Source organism: Aptenodytes forsteri, unplaced genomic scaffold, assembly GCF_000699145.1.
Source record: "Aptenodytes forsteri isolate BGI_AS27 unplaced genomic scaffold, ASM69914v1 Scaffold147, whole genome shotgun sequence".
In the NCBI taxonomy this organism is placed as follows: Eukaryota; Metazoa; Chordata; class Aves; order Sphenisciformes; family Spheniscidae; genus Aptenodytes; species Aptenodytes forsteri.
Window position 1 is genome coordinate 1,633,415 of NW_008795320.1, and position 21,508 is coordinate 1,654,922.

Below are 21,508 nucleotides of genomic sequence, written 5' to 3' on the forward strand. Positions count from 1 at the left end.
ATTCTAGTATTTGCTTCACAGCCAGACCAGTACTATGGTCAACACAGCACTTACAGCCAGCGTACTGAATTCTTCCTTACCATAAAACCAGAACAAATGCTTGCAGCGCTGCAGAGTGCTTTAAGAGTCTTTTAAAAGCAATGCAAAGGTGAAACAGTCTCTAGTGAGATAGAGCTGAGCTGTGGGTGTCTGCGCTGCTCATATAAAAGCATCAGCCAGCCATTGACAATATCTGCTCTGCAGGCTTTTGATTCAGTTTCAACCTGCTGCAGAAGTAGCAGGCACCTACCAGGAAATGCAGATGCTCTGGAGAAAAAGCATGAACCAGATAAAGCATTCAGGTTTTGTCACCATAGCTACGTAGTATCACCACTGCAAAGCTCAGCCCTCGTCTTCAGCAGATGCCTTGCTATCTGCTGGGCTGCGGAGATGCTCAGGCCTCCACAGCGTGGAGGGAGCCAGGGCAATCCCGCTCCAGAATTCAGTCACCTCGGGTCCACTGGATACTCTAACCACTAGAAAAAGTAAAGTGTGTCAAACCAAACAAGGAGAATATCAGGAGTTTTTGCCAGCTTTGACTGTGTAACAGGTGCATACGGCAAGATGAGGGGTGGGAGAGTGCTCTCAGGTGGGATGGAGGGAGGACAGTGAAAGGAATCCTTAGGACTTCCCACCGCCCTGGAAGAAAGGGTCAAGTTGATAGAGAGACACAGACATCTCCTCCCAGGTGAGCTCCTCTGCCTACCAAACGCACTCAACCTGCGTGTCTGTAGTGTCCAAACACAGAAGGGATGAAGAGAGACGGCAGCTAGGATGAAGGAGGCAACTCAGGCTGAAGAGATGGACAAAGGGCATCAGGTACGAGGCTCCTCTGTTTAAAACGAGGCAGCAGGAAAAGTAGGAGATTCTGACTGCAGGTCTCATACAGGGGATGGAAAGAGAACTAAAAAAGGAGTTATTCTGCTAATGAAGCATTAGACTTGAAGCTATCAGTATCCTCAGGACAAGAAAAGAGAAACAACTGCCACACTCATTTTCCCTGGGGTACAACACTAAGTGCAGCTGAGAGGCTTATCACAAACCTCAAATGATTTCTGCTGGATGCTTTAGAAGACTGGCTGCCTGTCTAGATGGACCACTGGATTTACTCCATTTGGGCAATTCCCAAGCTCATAAAAAAAGGCTGTGTTTTGAGTCAGCATTCACAAATCAAACGCCACATGTAGATCAGGACATCGTTCCCTGAGGCACGCGGATACGATGTGAAACACACATCAGTCAGAAGTGCTGGGCTGTACGCAGTAGCCACATTAGTCTCAGCAGAACAGCCAAGATACCAGCTGTGCCGAGTGCAATTTGAAGCAATGCCTTATGTAATGCGTTCTGAAAGCTGTTAAAGCTAGTTAATGCTTTTTGAAACACATGGAAATAACATTTCATAATCGGTATGGGGCCAGATAAGCTAAAATAGCCTCCTATGAGTGGGATCGCAGGGGGTCTGCCACCTCCTCGGTGGCGGGGGGCTGAGGGGAGCCCCGCCGGAGGCAGCAGCAGGCAGAGCTCGGACAGACAGCACCACCTGCCGCCGCCGCCCGGCACGCTGCCGGCACCGAGCGAGGACGCCCACGTCCCCAGCACCACACCGGGCCATGGCCCGCAGCGGAGGTGACCCTACGGGGCAAGAAAGCGAGTCCAGGCTGGAGCTGCGGCTGCTCGCAGCCATCCACGCGGGAGCCGGGAGCCCACGGGCAGCGCAGCCTTTCCTGCAGAGGCACAACTGCTGCCGTTTGCAGCACGAAGTGCAGCCATAAACCACTTTGAAATTGGTAACCTTTTGGCCAGCCACAAACTGCAACAGCACTGTGACCACACAGAGGACACGGCACAGTACATAACCCCCCCAGTTTAGCAACAACACCCGTATTACGAGCAGACCTGACAACACTGCGGACAGGAGGAAGGGAAGCTGACTCAGTCTGCTCACAGTGCCCCATGGCTCTTCACCCACACTAACCTCCTAACCCCATGTGGCACAAGAACCAGAAAAATAAACTTGAAACAAGACAGCACCATTTCATATTTGAGGTCTGATCTTTCACAAACAGCTGAAGACAAAGAAGAGAGAGCAAGCCCGTGCCGAGGGCTGGGGAGCAGTACCGCACCCGGCTGCTTCACTGCCAATGAGGCAGCAGGAACTCCGGTCAGGATCTCCCACGTGCTAGAATCACATCCTACCTGCTGCCAAATGGGCATCACCAAATTGGCTGCTACGCACAGCATAACTGCTGCCCTGACTATTCAGCTTTCAAGAGCAGAGACTGTTCAACGCTAAACCTCAAACTATTGCAATAAGCGACAGGAACAAAAAAAAAACCCAAACAAACAAAACCCACAACCCTCTCCTTCTACCCAGAAAGCGCTACTCCTATTTCTACCACAGCCCTGTTGTGAAAGTGGGCACCAGTCACTTTGCTCCAGTATCCTTGCAACTCTAAATTTGGGGGGCAGGAGGAGACAACTGGGATTGAAGCAAGTAAATTCAGAGCAGAGGCTGATGAGGAAAGACAGCAGAACCTGAGTACTCAGTATTTCACATTATAGAAAGCTTGGGCAAGGAATTTAACTGAGTGTTCTCACTTGCAAAACCCACATCAACGCTATGATGCCACTTCAAATTTAACCTCTTGTGGGCTTTGTCTTCAGGTTTAAGAGCTTCTCAGAGCACAAGAAACATTACGCAAGAACCAACTCTATAGAGTAGTGACTGCAACCCATGCAGGGTTTAGTGTATCTTGGGAAAATATCAGTGTGGAAGATCTTTCAAAGTTTTAAAACGTTCATAAGCATAACCTCCCTTTCTAACAGGATCCTGTATCTTCACAGGATGCTTGGAACGAAGCTCTCCCCGGCACTATGCAAGCTGAGCATGTTGCACCTATCGATTTTACCCATCCTTTTAGAGTCAGTTGGGAGACTCACCTCTCAATAAGTCTGAGAGTGGAGGACCACAATCCTCTGGAATTGTGTAGTCACCTTTCCCGATGTTTTCAAATAATTTATAGATATTATCCCCTTCAAAGGGGTATAGACCCGTTGTAATGTTGTATCTGTAAAGGCAGAAGGAGAAGCTGTATGAGAAAAAGCACACAGAACAGGTGTTCAGTTCTTACGTGACTACGTAAACCAAAAGAAGCCAAGAGGAAACTAAAAGATGAATATTTGACAGTATTTGGAATGCCTCTTTAAACTTATCCTTCCTTTATCACAGCCTCTTCATTCACATGAGTCAAAACCACCAAGACATCTCCCTGACAGGCTGGGATGGGAGAAACTTAAAAATAAATACTAGAGATATTTGTGGTTTCTATTATTACAGTAGCTGTGCATCTCGGATGCTGAGAAATGGCTGGCAGAGTTACTCACTGAGAGTAAAGATGACTTTCTTCAGAATTACAAGCACTGCGGGGAACATACACCCATCCAAAGGAGGGACCAGCACACATACACTCTCCCTGCTCCCCGCAACAACATGAAGAGCAGCGATGATAGCAGGTAGCACAAGACTGAGCTATCTGGGGACTTGTAATTTTTTATTGCAATTCCTGGATGCTGCACGGGCACTTACAGTGTGACCCCTGCGGACCAGATGTCTACTTTAAAGCCTGAAAAGGTGTCAAGGCCATTGGCAATTTCTGGTGGCTGGAATGCTGGCGACCCTTGGCTCGTTCTGCACGTGTCATCCTCTGCAAACGGATGCAATGCCTGCAGCAGAAGAGACCGATCAGTTTTAAACTTTCAAGGCAGACAAATTGTAACTGTTAAAAAAGTTTCACCTGGGGAAAAAAAGGGGAAAACTCCGCTACTGAAAATCTACTTACATATCATAAGAACATGCCACTACAATAACTACATGCCATCAGTGACAATTCTTGCACCAATCCTACCCAGCTAAGACAGCCTTCATACAATAAGAAGGGTAAGGTTATATAGCTTATCGCCATTTCACCACACTTTTGGGTTTGTCTAAGACTGATGTTTTCCTCTATGTGCTTCCCAGATGGAAGTTTTGTGCTGTTATCAAAAGTGTTTTGCCAATTACAATGACTATTCAGAATCACTCTAGAGCACTCTGCAAGTTTAACAGAACAAAAGCCTAAATGCACAGTAAATCAATTGGCACCACAAAGGTGACCTAAATCTAGAATGTCACGCTTCCCACATTCCTGACTTTGCCGCAGTTCTCACATACCTCTGCTACGCCTAAATCAGATATTTTCAGTGTCCCATTGGTTGTTAGCAGGAGGTTCCCCGGTTTTATATCCTTGTGGACAATCCCTTGGCTGTGCAAGTATTCTAAGCCGTCTATAAGCTGACAAAAGTACCTGCAGAAAGAGTTAGAGGAAGAAAGTCAAGCACTTCCATAGACTAAGACTATGTGAACTACTGATAATACATAAAGCAAAGAGTGCTGTTTTTGGAAACAAGTCGGAAATACATTCACATTTGATGCTTAGGAACTTGAGATTGAGCTGTGGTGTATAAGAAAAGGTACTTAATCTTCTGACAAAGTCAGAAGTTACCTGCCAGAGCTCTGCAGCAGTGCGCTAACCACTTCAGACTCTGGGCTCCTCCACACCAAAGCACTCTTCACAAGTCTGCGTATCTTCTATGTGCTGAGCACCACGCTGGCACAGACCTGACAGTTAATTCTGATGCCTGCTTTAGTTAAGCTAGCGAAAGATGCTCTTTCAGTGGCATAGCTTTCTCTAACAGGGGGTGGGGAAAAAAGTTTCTTTTAGCCAGCAGAAAGGAGTGTTTTGCTGGCACAGCTTACTTGGCTGAGCAAAGGTAACATGGATATGGTCAGAGACCACGGGCAGGCCATTACTATAACGTAGCAAGCACTGCGCATTAACAGCCTGGCAACAACTGGGCATGCACGCCTTCTCTCATAATATCCAGAAATAATACTTGACTTAAGGTGCCTGTATTTCACTTACGCTACCTGTAATCTCAGACACCTTTTTTAAACAAAATGAAAATACGACCATAAAAACATGTAGTTACCACAGATCTGCTGGTCTGCACTGATTTGATATACATGACAATCTTCTTGCACCTATTTCCGGAATTCTAAGGTTCCTTTACTTGCAGAGTGAAAGGGGCTTCAGATTATCCTCTCTACTAACTAAAGAAGCTAACAGATCATGCTGGATATTGCCAATCCTTAATCCCTCCAAAGACCTTTAATCTCTTTTCTGACACTGAACTGTATGGCTTGCCTCCATTTAGGCGGGGCAAGCCCTCATGGATTCCTCCATTGCACCCATCTTTGCTGAACAGCAGAGCTGCAGGAAAGGGGCCAGGAAGGGTTGTCATGCATCTCAAAGGAAAACAAAAGTAACAGAAAATTCAATAGAAAGATTTTTTTTTTCTTCCCAGAATCTAAGGGCTATCCTTGTCACCATTTCATTAGTTTTTCATTTTTTCCATGGATGTAAAAGATGCAGTTATTACACAAAGCCAGTTTTACTTTAAAGTGCAGCCAACAGTCTAAGCAACAGAGTAGAACGTGCTCTTGAATTCAAGAGAGTACAGTGGTGAGAGGCTAATGCAGCCTAAGGAACAAAACCGTACTTACCCGTGAGCCTGAAAAACTGGAAACCTCTTTTCTGGGACACTGTCCAGCATTTCCTGCATCCCACACACACAGTACTCCATCACCATATACGTGAAGGCAGAGTTAAGGAAGCTTCAGGGTTAAACATCTCACACAGCATTTGCCTGAGAAGACTGCAGCCCCGTTCCAGTGCAACTGGAGAGCTGCTGCACAGGCAGCCCTGTTACCTGGTATACACACACTGGAGAGGTAGAGCCTGAGCTGCGCTGCACCTCCTGCGGTAGCTACCTTCCTCCAACTGTCTAACGGGAGGAGGCAACGAACCCACGAGAAAATTCTTCTGCTTAACGACCTGCTGCAACTCCGTGATCAGACCTGAAACAGGATGCGAACTCCACAGAAATTAAGTTGGAGACCTCACGAGCACGTCAGAAATAGGATAATACTCTGAAGTGGCAACAAAAAGTTAAGGAACCCCTAGCAGAAGAGCTGTAGGCTGTAGCATATTCTCCCAATACCCTGGCTGGGAACCCCTGGCAGAAGAGCTGTAGCATATTCTCCCAATACCCTGGCTGGTCCGCGCTTGACGTAACAGTGAGCTCCCATCACCTCCCCCAAAGTTTGTTATTCTTCGTTTCCTGTTTCGAAATGATACGGCTGTGTGCACTATTTAACAGCTGCTGCTTACCCCCATCCCCATGGTAGTATTTCAGTAGCAGGAGAAAGGATCCCTAGAGAGCTGGGAAGCTTTTTTGAAACTGCGCGGATAAAAAAAGTTACAACAGAATGCCAAGAACTGGTGGCACTTTTTAGCATTTGTTCCCTTGCAGCATATTCTAGTTTTCATCTCTTTAAGCTTTAACGTTGGGGCCAAACAATGGAAACTACACAACTGCCTAAAGCAGTTGCCTCTGTTTTCCTCCTCTCCCTGGGCTCTTAAAGGCAGACTGTGTGCTGAGAGGGGCTTGCAAGATCAGACCCTGGGACATCTGGTGGCTTTGCCAAGGGACTGCACCTTCAAGATAAAGAGCAGAGAAAAGCGCGGCTGTCAGGCAGCCCATGTTCTCCAGTAACACAAAGCATTTCTTTGGTCACTCTAATTACTCCTGGCAGATGCCTTCTTAACCTAAGCCTAAAATAAGTTGCCTATGTCCCAGGATGCCATCTTAACTCTTGAGGCAGGAGAGACTAAAGAGATGACCTGCGCTTTAAGTGGGATCTGCGCTAAAGATTGTGTTGCCCTTTTGTAGCACGTTCTATCGAGGAGCTCAAAACACTGTCCGAACTCATTAAATTTGTGTTACATTCCCCATGTGAGCCGCTCTTCAGGGGGACACTAAAGCACTGCAAGATTTTATGATGGGCACAATGCCACCCAGGAAATCAGTAGAAGCAAGAATAGCAGAAAAAGCTCCCAAAATTCATTCCTACCATTTCTTATTCTGAAAGACATCTGTGAACTATTTATATCACAGCGATGTGGAAGACATCAACTCTGCCACCTTCCAGAGAATAACACTAACAGTAGATTATATAGACTAGCTCCCGGGAAGCAAGACCCAGGTCTCGTTCTCATCTACAAAGGACAGCCTGATTTTGGTTTCATTTGCTGCCAGACTGTTTTTCACCCCTTCTTTTGTAACTGATCCATCTCTGGTTGATCAGCCAGATTAGAGTACAAACTTCCAGGCTGGAGCAGATCTGTTACAGGTGCCCCAAGAAGACTGAGGCTCTCAACTCTTCTAATCGATAGGGTTCTGCTCCCACGCACAACTGCACGTACTGGTAACAGAAGCTGTCAGAGAAGGTGCCAGCTGGGATCCTGCTTATTGAACCGGGTTTATTTTCTGCCTGGATTAGTTCTCCATTCATCACCAGCTCCGCATTCCCAGCCACAGCAGGTCATCAGAGCAGCCCATTAAATACTAAACGTAGTTGATATTTTTTAATGCAGTCATCGCAGCTTTCCCTTCACCAAAGAAAATCACTGAAGGCTTTGACTAGGCAGGTAAGTTGTTAAAACACTATCTTCCCAAGTATAAACATAGCTGAAGCCTGCAGTTCACTTCTATCAGCAACAGAAAACTCAGGTGAGAACAGAATCCTTCCTTCTTCTACAGGCCCAATTTCAAATGCCACAACGGTCATTCTGGAAATGAGGATTTTTTTTTTATTAATAAGGGGGAAGCCGACATCCCTCCCCTATACCCCCCTCAACTTTTATCTTACATTGCTTCCCGCAAGGCACTAATACAGGCATTTGCGTGACTACACAGTGAAACGAGTAAGGGAACTGACCTACAGAGAAGCCAGCCTAAAAGAGAAAGTTACTTTTCAGCTGGATCTGTTCCCAAACCTGTTTACCATGAGGCTGCCCAAGCGTTTGTACTGCCACATCCTCAGACATGCTCCACAGGCACTGGCAGTGCCAATGAGAAGCTGGAGAAAGGTTAAGCAAGAACATGATCATGGATGAATTCCCGCCCCCAGCCCCAGTGAAAACATCACATTTCTCCAGGTACTGCTACTCATGTGCACAGAATAAGCAGGTATAGAAAAAAAAAAACTTTAAGAGTGTAGAAGCAGATGAAAATAGAAATAGTGAAGTTAATCTATACTTGCAAGGGAAAAGTACTGAAAAACGATTTGTTCTTTTTCAAACGCTACTGTTCAGAAAGTAAAGCAAGGAACATCCCTCCTGGCTTAGAGAGGTCACATTTCGGAATGACCATTTTGGGTTGTCATCACCTGTTACCAACACATGAGGTCTCTCTCGGGCTCTTTTTCCCCGTGCTTCTCGTTTAGCATCCCAGCTTCCTATTGATTAAATGGTATCTCTCTATAGACAGTAATTGAATTACGGTCCCTTCAGTCTGTTAACGCTACAAAACACAAGCAAAAGTTGTCGTGCTTTTTTATACTAATGATGCGGTGGCAGGGTATTTGATCTAATTAAAGCACACAATTAAATTACCCGTTTTATGAAGTACTGTAATTGGGAGACAGTATTTAGAAAACACTGTCAAAAATAAAAGCAACCATTTATAACACGTACTACAACAGATCAGCTCAACAAGCTTACAAACTGGTTCAAGTCAAAGTGCACTCGGAGCGGCAGACTCATTAGAATCATAGAATCACTGAGGTTGGAAAAGACCTCTAAGATCATCGAGTCCAACCGTCAACCCAACACCACCACCCACTAAACCATGTCCCTAAGTGCCTCATCTACACGTCTTTTAAATACCTCCAGGGATGGGGACCATCCAGCTACTCACTTGCATTTCCCTTGCAAGTTAAAGCGTGTAATTACACTGGTTAGCGTCTATGCATACTTGGGGGGTCAGCGCACTGTGGAATAACATGTGAAAGTCTGAAGGATGCACTGAGATCACAAGCCACAGATTTGATTCAAGAGCTGAACCGTTTAGTCTCAAAAAGCTGAGCTGTAGATCTCACAGGAGCAATATGCTTTCAATCTCTCGTGACCGTTACAAGCTGTAGGTCACTTAAGCACTATCACAAGGGATTTTCACACAAACAAAACAGAGGAGGCTTGGGCAGGCTCGGGAGCTCATCTTATCTTGTCAAGGATAACCAGCAGCAAAGCATACCAACCGCCCGCAGAAGAGGCAGCACTGCAGCAGTACAGACCCTCCAAAGGGAAGGAGACTTGCAGGCATCCGGATGCCAGCAAACGAGTAGATTTTTTTTTTTTCTTCTTTTGAGGGAAAGAAAAAAAAATACCTAAACCACTGCCAAGGACTTAAAGGAAAAAGCATTACAAAAATTGATTTCACATAGCATAGACAATAAAAGGTCCATCTTCAGGGGAAAAAAAAGCACTAACATATACCACAGCTAGGACAGGAGGTTAGAAATGATAGATCTGCAGCTCTTTTTTCATCTCCGAGTTGCTGAAGGTCACACAACAAAACACAGTATTTGAGGGTCAGTTCTCCCCTACCCCAGCCCTGCGCATCTGTAACCTGGGGACAATATTTCATTTCCTAACTGGGAAGCTGGGAAACTTAAGAAAATGTACTTGTGTGGAAAGTATTCCAGACATGCAGTATGTTTAATACCAGTGAAAGCAATTTTAAGCTTAAGAAACATTCAAGAGGGCCTTAACAAAAGCAGAACTATAATGATTCAGCGCTATAGCAGAGAACAATGGAATTCAAACCTTATTAACAACTGTGTGAAAAAAGGATATATTTTCTGCTTCTCTTCATTGTATAATACATCTACCAACTGGATAACATTTTTGTGCCGTAATCGTCGCAGGAGCTGAATTTCCCTGCAGGAAGAGAAAAGGAAAAAAGTTATGTTTAAAAAGCCTATTTCCTTACTATGGAATGAAATTAATGTTTTCTAAATCACATGGATTTTAAAGACACTTCAAACCATATTAGTCCCAACTGCTTCACCTAAGACTACCTATGCATGCTGTTTGACAGAAGGTCTTGTGTGTTCTTGACTTCATTAGTCCAAGGTTAGACCGTGAAAATACTGACTGGTCACTGACTAGGACTATAAACAAGTACCCTTTCAGTTAACACTACACAGACAGTTTTCTCTGGGCAGAAATTTTAGTCCATTGGTAAACAGCAGGAGAACTATTCTCAAGGAGCAACCTACCTTTGTGCTGGACAGGGAATTGGTCATCAGAATGCCCTGTGCCAATGCTTTGGTGCCATTCAACACAGGCTGTGTTACTTCTGCTAATATAAAGGTGTATTCTGCACGCCAACGTAAGCTTTAGTCCGGTTTTACCCATAAAATCTGTGCAGTGCCCCCCTTTAGCTATTTGACTGGTCAACAGTAGGACGTTGGCAGCCCAACAGCCCCATTCAAAGTGAGTAGGAACAAGACCAGAAGTGCATCATGCTGAGCCAACCCACAGAAGACAACTCCTGGAGAGATCCTGCTGGACCCTCAGACACCAGGCTGCGCGGAAAGAGAAAGCAACCCAAGGACACACTCTGCAAACCCCCTGACTCCACAAGCAGCACTGGCACAGGACTTGCAAGGGCCTGCTGCAGCAAGCCAAGCCTCCTCCTCCTCCCACCCATACAAGAGGGGTTTACAGTGTCCCCTGAGGTCCCCTCCTCAGCTCACACCCTTCCCTATGGCCCTGGGCAAGTGCCTCACCATTCCCAGTTAAAGCTAGTGCTGACTAAAGGAAAGGTATAATTGGAACTGAAACGCCGCCCTGTCAACTGCTCAGGCAAGTCAAAGCCTACCCAGATTTGCTCCACGTGTCAAAGACGCAGCTTTATCAGCTTCCCTCCGATTAAAGCTTTTCAAACAATGCTGGACCGCTGGGAGCTTAGCTCGCTACCAGTCTCTTCAGTTAAACCCCTAAAGATGCACTACATTTGTGTTTACCATAATATCTAGGACAGTCACTTCCAAGACAAGCCTTTTACATTTGCACTTCGTGCTTCTTTATACATAAGCGTCATCTGTAGTTACAAGAGCAGAAATAGAATTGCTTGGGCTTCCAGACTTCATACTTCAGGGTATGTTTTTAATCAGCATCGTGACCAGGAACAACCCCCGCAGATGTCAGTGTAACGCAGCACCGTGCAGTTAGGTGCGCTCCTGTTGTCACAGGCAGGCAGTGCCCGGTGCCAGACGCGGCAGAGCAGTTAGCACACTATATAGCCCATTTCAGCACAAATTCTGTTATTTAGCTGGGAAGCAACTTGAATATTAGTTACTTGCCAAAAAAAGAAATAAAAAGTTTCTATACTTAACAAGCAATTCCTTCTGATAGTTGTTGTATTGTGAATGGACAGAAGTGATTTAAACATAAATATAAAGACATCAGAAACTGGCTAATCTACTAAAGACATGAACAAATGAAACTAAATTGATTTTTTATTATACCACATGAAATTCATCTGAAGAGTGGCTGTTCAGCAGAACATGATTTTCTACAGAACATATAAACTACAGAAAAAACGGGAGAGGTACCTCGCTAGCAAAAAGAGACAAGTGCATCACCAGCAGCACTGCATCTTGCATGATGCAGACAGCCTGCAGCCACAAAAGGGAAGACAGCCAACATGCCAAGGCTGCCAAAGGGGCAGCGAGCCTCCACCGCTCCCGACCCGAGAAGCCCTGCACCAAAAGCTTCCTGCGGCCAGGAGACGAGCGCGACGGACGTCAGAGCTGAGGGATGGAAGAACTCCAGAGAAGTTCACAGATGGGAGATGACAACGGCCTCCCAGCAGTCCCATCAGCCCCTGCAGAGCTGGCCTTGGCTGGGTCCCAGCAACTCTGGGGACTCTGCCTCAGCACCCCTCCAGCTCACCTCCTCGCTCCAGATGTGAGCTGTCCTGAGACCTCCCACCGCAACACAACCCTGCTTCCCCAAACTCTGCCTCAGCACCCCTCCGGCTCACCTCCTCGCTCCAGATGTGAGCTGTCCTGAGACCTCCCACCGCAACACAACCCTGCTCCCCGCCGCACGAACCACACTGAGAGCTGCTCGGAAGTCACGCACAGTTTAACAGCCACAGGTGCCCACCCCGAGCACCATCAAATACAACAAGCTGTTCACCGTTGGGGTTGCAGGCCAAAGACCCCTGAGCTGGCCAGTCCAGTAGTCCATTTGTGTGATCAGTTTAAGTGTCTTTACAGTAGAGTTAGTACAAAAATCGTCCTGAAGACACATCAAATTCCTCATATGCAGTAGCCAACTACTGAGGCAGTTTCATAGTGCCCTTTATTAAAGCTATAACTTCCACGAGAATTCAGAAATGAAGCGACCAATGTAAGAATTGCAACATTAGTCTCAAGAATGAGTCAAAAACAAGAGTTCCAGCTAATAACTCCATTTCTTCCAAACTTTAGTCCTAACTTAACCTGACTGAACGGTTCAGAGATCTGAATTGAATCCTCTGTTTGTGGAGGATAAATAATGTAAAACTGAGTGAGGAGACATCTTCCCTTGGCTATGAAAATGGGCCCTTTATGTCGTCTCGTATCAGCTGTTTTGATCTTTGTCTCTTGGGATTTTGTACTGTGCTCCAAACCACATTTTAGTATCTTTTGCATTAAACTCAGCCTGCAAAAATCCCACTGGATGCCAGCTGTGAAGAGAAACAGGAGGATCAGGACAGTCAGGTCAGGGTGGTTCTGTCAGTGTCTGGAAGTGCAGATACTGCTCTTCACTTTGTTCTTCTGCTGCTCGATTCTGGGCTTGTGCTAAACTGTACATAAACTCTTCTTTCCAGCTTCGTTCTCCTGCCGTTTGGTAAGTTGCTTTAAGAAGCACGGTTACATTTCAACAGTTAGGACTCTTGAAAGCAGCATTACAAGGAATTCAGAGCACAGCTTCGGAAGCAAGAGCGTCTGCCCAAACACATGACACACCGAGCTCAGAAAGCCACTCACCCCTTGCCTGCACAATTAGCCAGCCTCTAATAACAGGCCGTGGCCAGTACAAAGGCTTGTTGATGCATCACATCTGATTAACAAGCCAGTAACTGCACCTTCGAAAGGCTCATAAGATGCAGGAACGCAAGCAGGTTTTTAAAGGTCTTTTAAGGATCCCTGACCAGTAGCACTGCTTCACTAACAAAGTTTAGGCCAGGCACTCTTCCTTTATCATAGATGGCTTTAAAAAAAAGTTACGATAGCTAAACAGAAACCTAGGATAACAAGGCAAAGCTCAGAAGGGTGTTTAGTTTAAATGGCTGACAGATTTGCAAAGCGATGCAGCCGCTCTAATTATAGTAATGACCAAAAGGATGAAGTGGATTAAATTAGCATAGAAACTGCAGCCAGCATTAGCGTAGGTCTAAGAAGTTTCTGCATAATGAAGGGAGACAGGCTGAGTGCTCAGACCAAGCCAGCAAGAGAGGGAGTGAACACATACTTATTTAAATAAGACTACTTTGCTGTGAAGGCAAAGAAAGCTTCCAATATTGGGAACACATTTAAAATCCTGATCCCAACAGCTCATTCCCTGTAATACGGCTTGAAAGCACAAATACTAATTCCTTCCATGGACTAATAAATATTTCATATTTCTGTAATGATTTTTTTTTTCCAGAAGGACTTTGTGAACCAATCTAAAATGCCAGTGAAGTGCACCCACCTCTGGGGCAGAGGCCAAGCAGCCCATTTCCCAGAGGAAAGATTACATCTATTTTTAGCTACTCTTGCATTCTAGAACGACTGAGGAACAGAGGCAGCCAGACCACAGTCACCTCCAGTTCCATTTCTGTTTTCAAACTTCACCGAGTAAGTGAACATAGGTGCTCACCTCGCCAGAAGGTGCCTAAATTTACGTTTTTCAAAATTAACAACAACAAAGCCACCCCAGCCCACTGCTTTCTTTGCGATTCGCCTGCACAGCAGTGTCTCAGTTGACAGCACTGGGAAAGAGAGACTTGCATGCCTACAGTTTGCTGCCTTTCCTCTCAACCAAGGCAAGGTGGCTTCCTGCTTTTCCCATACTAGCCTAGTGAATCTGCTCAGATCTTCAGGACACCTTCCGAGCTGCTGCAACTTTGCCTCCTTTCCTTGCTACCTCTAAAAATTTAACATGAAATTTAAATCACAACAGTTGCTTTTGAGGTCAGACCTCTCTCCCCAGTGCAGAGGGAAAGGGAGAACCCCAGCGAGGGGCTAGGCTGTGCTCTCTGCAATGTGGTAATCGCTTCCACACCCATCCTACTCAACACCGCTATTATGTGGCCAGAATAGTCTCCATTATGGAATTCCGTCCCTAGTTTTCCATACTAGAAAGCCCTCAAGTGCGCAACAAGACAGACTGTCAGAGTTTGGGGCCTGTTTCAAAGTATAACCATCTTGGAGGGAGAAGAGAAGAAAAGAGAAAAGAAAAGATCTTCTAACTCGAAGGTTTCTATGTGGTTCTGTCAGGCCCATTAAGCTCATCCTGACAGATTAAGACATCCCTAGCAAGGTACCTTGCTTTGGCAAATAACAGGGTGGTGGTGTTGCTCAGAACCGTATATAGCAAAGCTGCCTACTTGTACCATGTGCTGCACGCTTTTGGAAGATGCCAAGGACAGCCTGGAAAGAAGACATTCTTCCCTGGACCATTCTAGTAAGAGCACATCTTCACCATAAGATTTAGCATTCTTTCTACAGTTTGTTTCAAGCCTCAGTTTCATCAAAGCCATTCTCGCTTAAATAAAAATGAGCAGTACAGCCAAAAGACTCACTCCCCTCCTTTGGCTGACAAGGTTCCTCCACAGGTCCTAAGCTTTTAGGATTTTACTGGAGACAGGTGATGGTGAATCTTTTCCACACTACCTACCAGGTCAGAAGTGAGGGTTCGCAGCAGGTCTGCAGCGAGAGCCTTCAGCCTGGAAGCAGCTTACCCTCACCCGCTCCTTCACTCTTCAGCACACAACCGCGGCCCCTCTCAAGCTCTCTACATACGGCACGTGGTACTGAGGAACCAGGCACAAGGAACTGGCACACCTCCACCGCAGAGCTAGTGCCACAGCGAAGGGCTGGGAGATGTGCGCAGAGAACAGCTCCATATGCCAGTTCTGGCACGTACCATAAATCCACTAACACCATTCTTGCTAATTGCTACAAAGGACTCGAGAATCATTCATTTGGTCTTTACGCAACTGAACAACTACTTTATGTATTTATTTAGATTGATTTTGTAATCCTGTACAGCCAAAGCAAATTTTAATTACAAGTTAGTATCCCCGATACGCCACAAAGCAGATTACCTTATTTAAGGTCTAGCTTGTGAACAGCTTCTTCCTGCTTATTTCACATAAAAAAAAAGCCCTTTGCTTGCAAGGATGCAACTTGTCATTTTCATCCACGTGAGAAGCTGCACCTCTTCGCTCTCACGAAGATGAGCGGTATTTCAGATAAGAGACTGAGCAGAGCACCTCGCTATTTCCTTCTTCAAACTAAGCTTTACACGTCTGAACGTACATCTGACGTGGGGAGGGGCTGACATCGTTATGTGTTGATGAATCCAGTGCTGACCTACATCTTTCAAGTTTTAGTATCCAAACGGTTCCTCTCCAGCCATCACCCAAAATAGTGTTGCGAGCATTATAGCATCTCCACCACGTTCCCACTGCCTCTCCCTCCCCTAGGGCCACAACATGCCAAGTTACAGAAACATCCACTGTGGTCACCACACTTCTTTCTTTATGCGCACCCAAAAGCCCCCGAGATGTTAAATGCTGCAGATGCAGATCAGAGCGTACCCTCTGCCACCAAACACAGTGATCTGAACCCTGACAGCTCTCACCTCACAGAAGCTGACAGCAACAGGCAGGCCAGCCCTCGCAGGCAGGCCCCTACTCCCAAACCGCGTTTGTGAGCCCCAGGGGCTGCTAAGGGAGGTAAAGATCCCAGCGTTAATTTTTCTTTTTACTAGTTCCAGGCCTTCCTCCGCATCACACTCCTGGCAGGGATGTCCGACATTACAAGCCCTATATCCACCCCAGCACAGCTACCTGCTACGGATTACCTTTTCCAACATTTCACCACTGAACCCAAGCAGATATTCGTCTTAGCAAAGAAAACAGCAGAGCCACCCGGTTACGTACCGCAGACCTTTTCGGTTGGGAGCGAGGGACAGGAAATCAGTGAGTCAGCTTTAGCCCGTCTTCGTCTAAAGCACACGCCTCTGCAGCTTGCAACAAGTCCTTCCTTCAGCGGAACTGTCCATGTTTTGAGGTGCAAGACTCTTGATTTGCAGACCCAAGGAGCAAATCGTCAAAGTACAGGCCTACTATACATTTTAAACCTCTGAGGAATTCTAATGAGCATATATTCAAATCCAAGTAATCACCAAGCGTGGTAAGTACAGTACAAGACACTTGGGATACGCACAGAAAGTCCCAAACACTTAATTAAAATGTGAGGCTATTAGCACACAGTTTAATAAAACTTGTGCTGCTAGAGACAAATAGTCTTCCAAATTTTTTTTTCATCTTTTTGGCAATCTTACTAAACTCATTTTTTGTATTAACTGGAAGCAGTAATTAGCCCTAGTACTGTCTGGTTGACTAAGCCACCTCAACCTTTCTCTAAAGTGACTGAAGAGAAATGAAGATTCCCTAGACTGATTTAGGGAAACGCGTGTCTTACGAGTTTAAACCCTCAACTTCCTCACCAGGATTCACAGATCCCTTCAGGGCTCATTTTTCAGGGGCAGAACTGGAGCATTTTGGGGTAGAGAAGAATCGTTCAATTTTACGTAATAAATCACAAACACATTTCAGTCATAATTTCTAGGTCCCCAGAACTCTGTTACTGCACCAAGAGACAGGACTGGGGCAACCAGCCCGCACATGCAGGACGAGGCTGCAGCCTCGAATATTAGTAAGGAGTAACACAGAAATGGCATTAACAGAGCTCCCCGAGCTGTAACACCAGCCCCACGTATCCGGGGTCCCCAATGCACGGCCAGACCCGTACGATCCTCCGTGGCTCATCATTATTGTGGTCTCCCTTGCTGTCATTACTCCCTGTATATTACTTGCTCATATAATTACCCAAGGGCCAACAGTCTAGGAACTGTTTTCTAGGGAATTTCTTTGATGACACACTATCAATGCAAGTTTCATCTTCACCACAGCAGCAGCAATGCCGAGGCATCCTGTGATAATGGCAGAGGCACAAGTCCATTATAATAATTCAATTACATCTCTGTCAAACAAACCAAGTCACACATGTGGCTTTTTCCTGTATGGTAAGAAATGCTGGAGATCACTTTAGTAGGAACGGGCACTGTCTTTGCAGTTAAGAGAAAACTGTACAAGGTATTTTGAGACTGAAAGAGCAAATGGTCACTTCCAAGAGATAGGCACTTTTAAACCGAGCCTGAACACTCGCCCTAATTGCTTAGACCCTCGGCCAGTGCACTTTTAACACGTTTGCAGCACTATATGAAGAAATTAACCCCCAGAGAGCAGACTAATAGTTAAGACATTATGCAGTCATTCTACAGCAGAGAAAACAATTCGTTAGGGATTCAGGAGACTCTCACTCCTGACCATTTCATTTTCCATGAATGCAAATGCTTTGGAAGAGCCTTCTGCTTGCACATACCACTGGGGGCACCGGCAGGGAGAGGGAGCACCAAGCGGTGGTCTAGTTCTGGTGGCAGGTGAAGAGGTTTTTAAATCTCAAAGGGCACCAACTGAAGTCGGGATGTTTACAAAGATTAGACAACTAATCACACTCATCTCGCACGTACTGAGCTGCAGACATCCTTATATAGATAAGGACGCAAGTGGGACTGGAAGCAGGCCTCACTGTAACGCAGGAATTACATATTTACTTATTACTGCACTTATTAGTAGCTTTCAAGAAAGAAAGTAGAACCTATTGATGCGATCCAGTCCACAATCTGATTTTCTGCTCTTTTATTACATGCGAGTAGTTTGCTGGGTACAAACCACTCGGCAAAGCTGCTCAAATGCAGTTGTAGAAAGTGAAATTTTAATGGAGTCTGGCCAAGCAATGCGATGTTAAAAAAAAAAGTTAGAGTACTTTGCAGTGCTACCTGGAAACACAGCAATGGTTTGCTCACCCCCATCCATACTGACCAGTCCAACCGTACAGGTTTGATGACGTATCTCACCACAACAGGTTTATTCAGAGCAAAGACAGCTTTCGCTGCCTGTTGCAGTAGCACCAAAGGGTTTTTGATAAAGTCAGATCTCCACGGGTATCACAAAAATATGACATTTTGCCTTAAAAAAATTCACCGCTGAAGAAGCAGATAAAGCAAATGAATAGGTGGACAAAGAGAAAAGGACAAGGCGACAAAAATAGGAACTTGAACTAAAGTAAACCCTTGTTACAAGACAACATCTAAAATCCGCCTCAGTGTTTTGAGGCAGGTGCGGCTGAGCCAGAAAAACAGCCACAGCAAAACAGAGTGGTGCTTGGCTAGTCTGCTTTAATAACTAACCTTAACGAAACCAGACAAGACATTCATGGACAGGCTCTGTGCACGAATAAGACCTCTACAGAGTTCACTTCAGGACACGGGACCATTACCGTGGCTCTGATCTCAGTAAACACTACTGTTACTTGGCAAGTCCTTTTTCACTAAGAGGGGTAAAAATTTAAAACTAAGTTTTCACTAAAGAGGAAACAGTCTCCCCCTTCTTCAGCAGGGACTCTTGATGTAATTCAAGGAGGGGGCAAGGGTGGAAAGGGGCACTCATGCCTTTACCAGAAAAACAAGAAACATTTTATTACATATTAACCAACAGTTTACTCTGATTCTGAACTTGAGCCAGCAAAGGAGAGAAAGGGAGGTCCCGGCATTAGGATCTGTGACTATTTTGTAGCTAAGCCTGTCACTGAAGGCTAGAAGGCAAACTTAAACAGCTCACTGACAGAAGTCCCGGTACAGGATGTGAAATATCTCGCAGCTGAGCTCGGAAATTCAAACCAAACTGAGAAACAGAAACAAGACCCTGCTAGGTCAGGGCTCTACACTCAGCATGCCACAGCTAAAGACGCAATACAAGAGTCTTCTAAACATCTCGCAAGTTTTCCCTCCCACTACGAGATAAATGCTTGCAAATAGTTTGTTTTGGCTGCAGAAGGCTCCCCTTCACAGCAGATAAACAACTATCTCGCAGGGCTGTGACAAACAGCTTGCCGCGGAAAACACAGCTGGCTGCGAGGTCCCCGCAAGCAGAGCACAGCCCCAAGGAAAGGGAAAGTTTCATACACCCAGCCCTACAGATGAAGCATAACACCAGGCTTCTCCCACAGTTAATTTTAATTAGTTACTTGTGCCCTGACTAATCAGTGTGTAACTGGCACTTCGAAAGCTTCCAAGCACAGATCTTGAGTCACTGAAGGAAAAAAAAAAAAGTTGACAACCCTTGTCCCCATTTTACAGCTGCAGAAATCAACTGAAAAGAGCCTCGAATTAGTTACCGAACTCATTAGTCAGAAGTGAAACCAAGAATAAACCCCAAGACTTCCTATGCCCATTGGGTGCACAACACGTTGGACCACGTTCCAGGCACCTACTACACGGGTGGGAGCAATAACTGCCATCCCAAAGAGCTCAAGAACCCCGCGCCCCTAGATGGGTACACAAACAACGCAGACCGCAACAACACAAAGTGTATTTCTGCACTCTCAGCTATACCACCTCTCACCTTCCCTAGCCGACGGCACCACAGCGTACCTCTTCGACGTGAAATCTCGAAGAGGGATTTCTTTAAGAAATACTATTTCACTCTTTAAGCAATACTATTAAGAGTGGCGTGTGTTATGGGCTGTCTGTTCAGACAGACAGACCTGCCGCCCTTGCCCTCGAGAACCAGCTCCCTTCCCTGTTCCCAACCGTCGGGCAGCATTTGGAAGAAGCACCCTCAACCAGAGCGCCGGCTGCCGTTCAATGGCAAAGAGATTCCTGGCTACCTACGGTTCAGGAAGCACCTCCACAGCAGAAAGCCAAGTTGTTAGTTAAAATGATACAGAACATCAGCTGGAAAATAATGACAAAGTTTAACCCCTCAGCTCCCAGCTACCGGAAATATTTACTCACTTTTTCACATTTGCCTCCCCATTGGGAATTCTGCGTAGCTTCTTCTTCTTCAGTATTTTCACAGCTCTCCTACAGAGGGTTTCAGAGTCCAACATCTCCTTGACTTTGCCGTAAGACCCTTCTCCAAGTAAGTCTCCCATCAGGTATTTGCCAATGAGCTTGGCCCTTTTCCGCCGTGGCTGGTAGATGACCTCCGTAGAGTCAATGCGATGGATAAAAGTGTCCATCCCCACAGACATCAGCTCGCTCTCTGCAAACATACCCAGCTGCTGTGGCTCCTGCATATCCATCCTGGATTAAGTTCCTTAACCTGTTTTCCTTAAGCGCTCAGGGTTTTAATCCTGTTTGTTAGTTTCCAACACTCCCTTTTACTCCTTCTTGAAAAAAAATATCCAGAAGATTGTACAAACATGAATAAAAAAAAACCAAAACAAAAAACCTATGAGCTGCTTCGAGCACAACTGGATGCTAAAAGATCCAGGCCCGGCTCCAGTAACACAATGTCTTTTAAAAAGAATATATATCTTTGACCAGATACACTCAGTTTGGGACTTGCTTTGCTTCTGACCCGGTCCCACCGTTAGGGTTCTTTCAAGTCAACTTGGCCTTTAACTTGGCCCAGTTTGATTCTTAAGTGCTAGGTCATCCTCTGGGACTTTAGGCCACCACATAAAAACAGACAACTGCCGAGTCTCTTTCGTGACTTTCCATCCCTAGTAGATCATAGTCACCAACTCCAAACTGGATGGCTGGCGAAGCGTTTCTGCCCTGCTGTCCTCACCGTCCAGGTGTGAGTACAGCTGGGGGTTTTTTTTTCAGCCGTTTGGAAGCTGGAACCAAGTTTCTTTGAAGGAGTTTTCAGAAACAATTCTAACGTCTTTGCTTTTCACGCCTACAAAAGTTTGAGGCCTTCGGTGCCTATCAAGATCTCCCAGGGGCATCCTTCAACCACTCGGATTCCGCCTGGCACATGATGTGTCACCACCACTGGTCCAGGTGTCAGCCGGTGTCAGACAACGCAAAACCTACCAGAGCTTTACCGACCCACCTTAAAACGGGAACAATCAGGAGGAAGAAATTCTCTCTGCCCAGCACCCAAACCACCCCATTCCCTTTCCAACAAGGGAAGGTCAACGAGGAGATGCCAGCCTCGACCGGGCTCTCCCCCCCCTCCTTCACGCCCCTTCCGCGGGTGTCAGTCGGGGTGGGGAGGAAAACAAGCGACACCGCGGCCGCCCCCGGGGAAAGCAGGGAAGGGGCGAAAAGGGGATAAAGCACTTCAAGTGCAACCAAACTACGGATGGAGCCAGGAGGGAAGGGACCCCCGGGGGGGCGAG

The 21,508-nt window shown here is 46.0% G+C and overlaps 1 protein-coding gene across 2 annotated transcripts in view; it reads right to left on the minus strand.

Moving 5' to 3' along the window:
* The window catches only part of STK11 (serine/threonine kinase 11), a 47,733-nt gene extending 26,231 nt beyond the window's left edge, over positions 1-21,502 (minus strand). For both annotated transcript variants that reach the window (XR_657605.2, XM_009279787.2), the window contains exons 1-6: positions 20,172-21,502; positions 9,837-9,920; positions 5,642-5,731; positions 4,250-4,382; positions 3,626-3,762; positions 2,980-3,107 (exon numbers count right to left, since the gene is read on the minus strand). Coding sequence is in view for 1 of the 2 variants with exons in the window: in XM_009279787.2 (XP_009278062.1) it covers positions 2,980-3,107; positions 3,626-3,762; positions 4,250-4,382; positions 5,642-5,731; positions 9,837-9,920; positions 20,172-20,461 (862 nt within the window). In the remaining variant the exon portion in view is untranslated. The remainder of the gene's footprint in view (positions 1-2,979; positions 3,108-3,625; positions 3,763-4,249; positions 4,383-5,641; positions 5,732-9,836; positions 9,921-20,171) is intronic.
* Between the last annotated feature and the right edge of the window lie 6 nt (positions 21,503-21,508).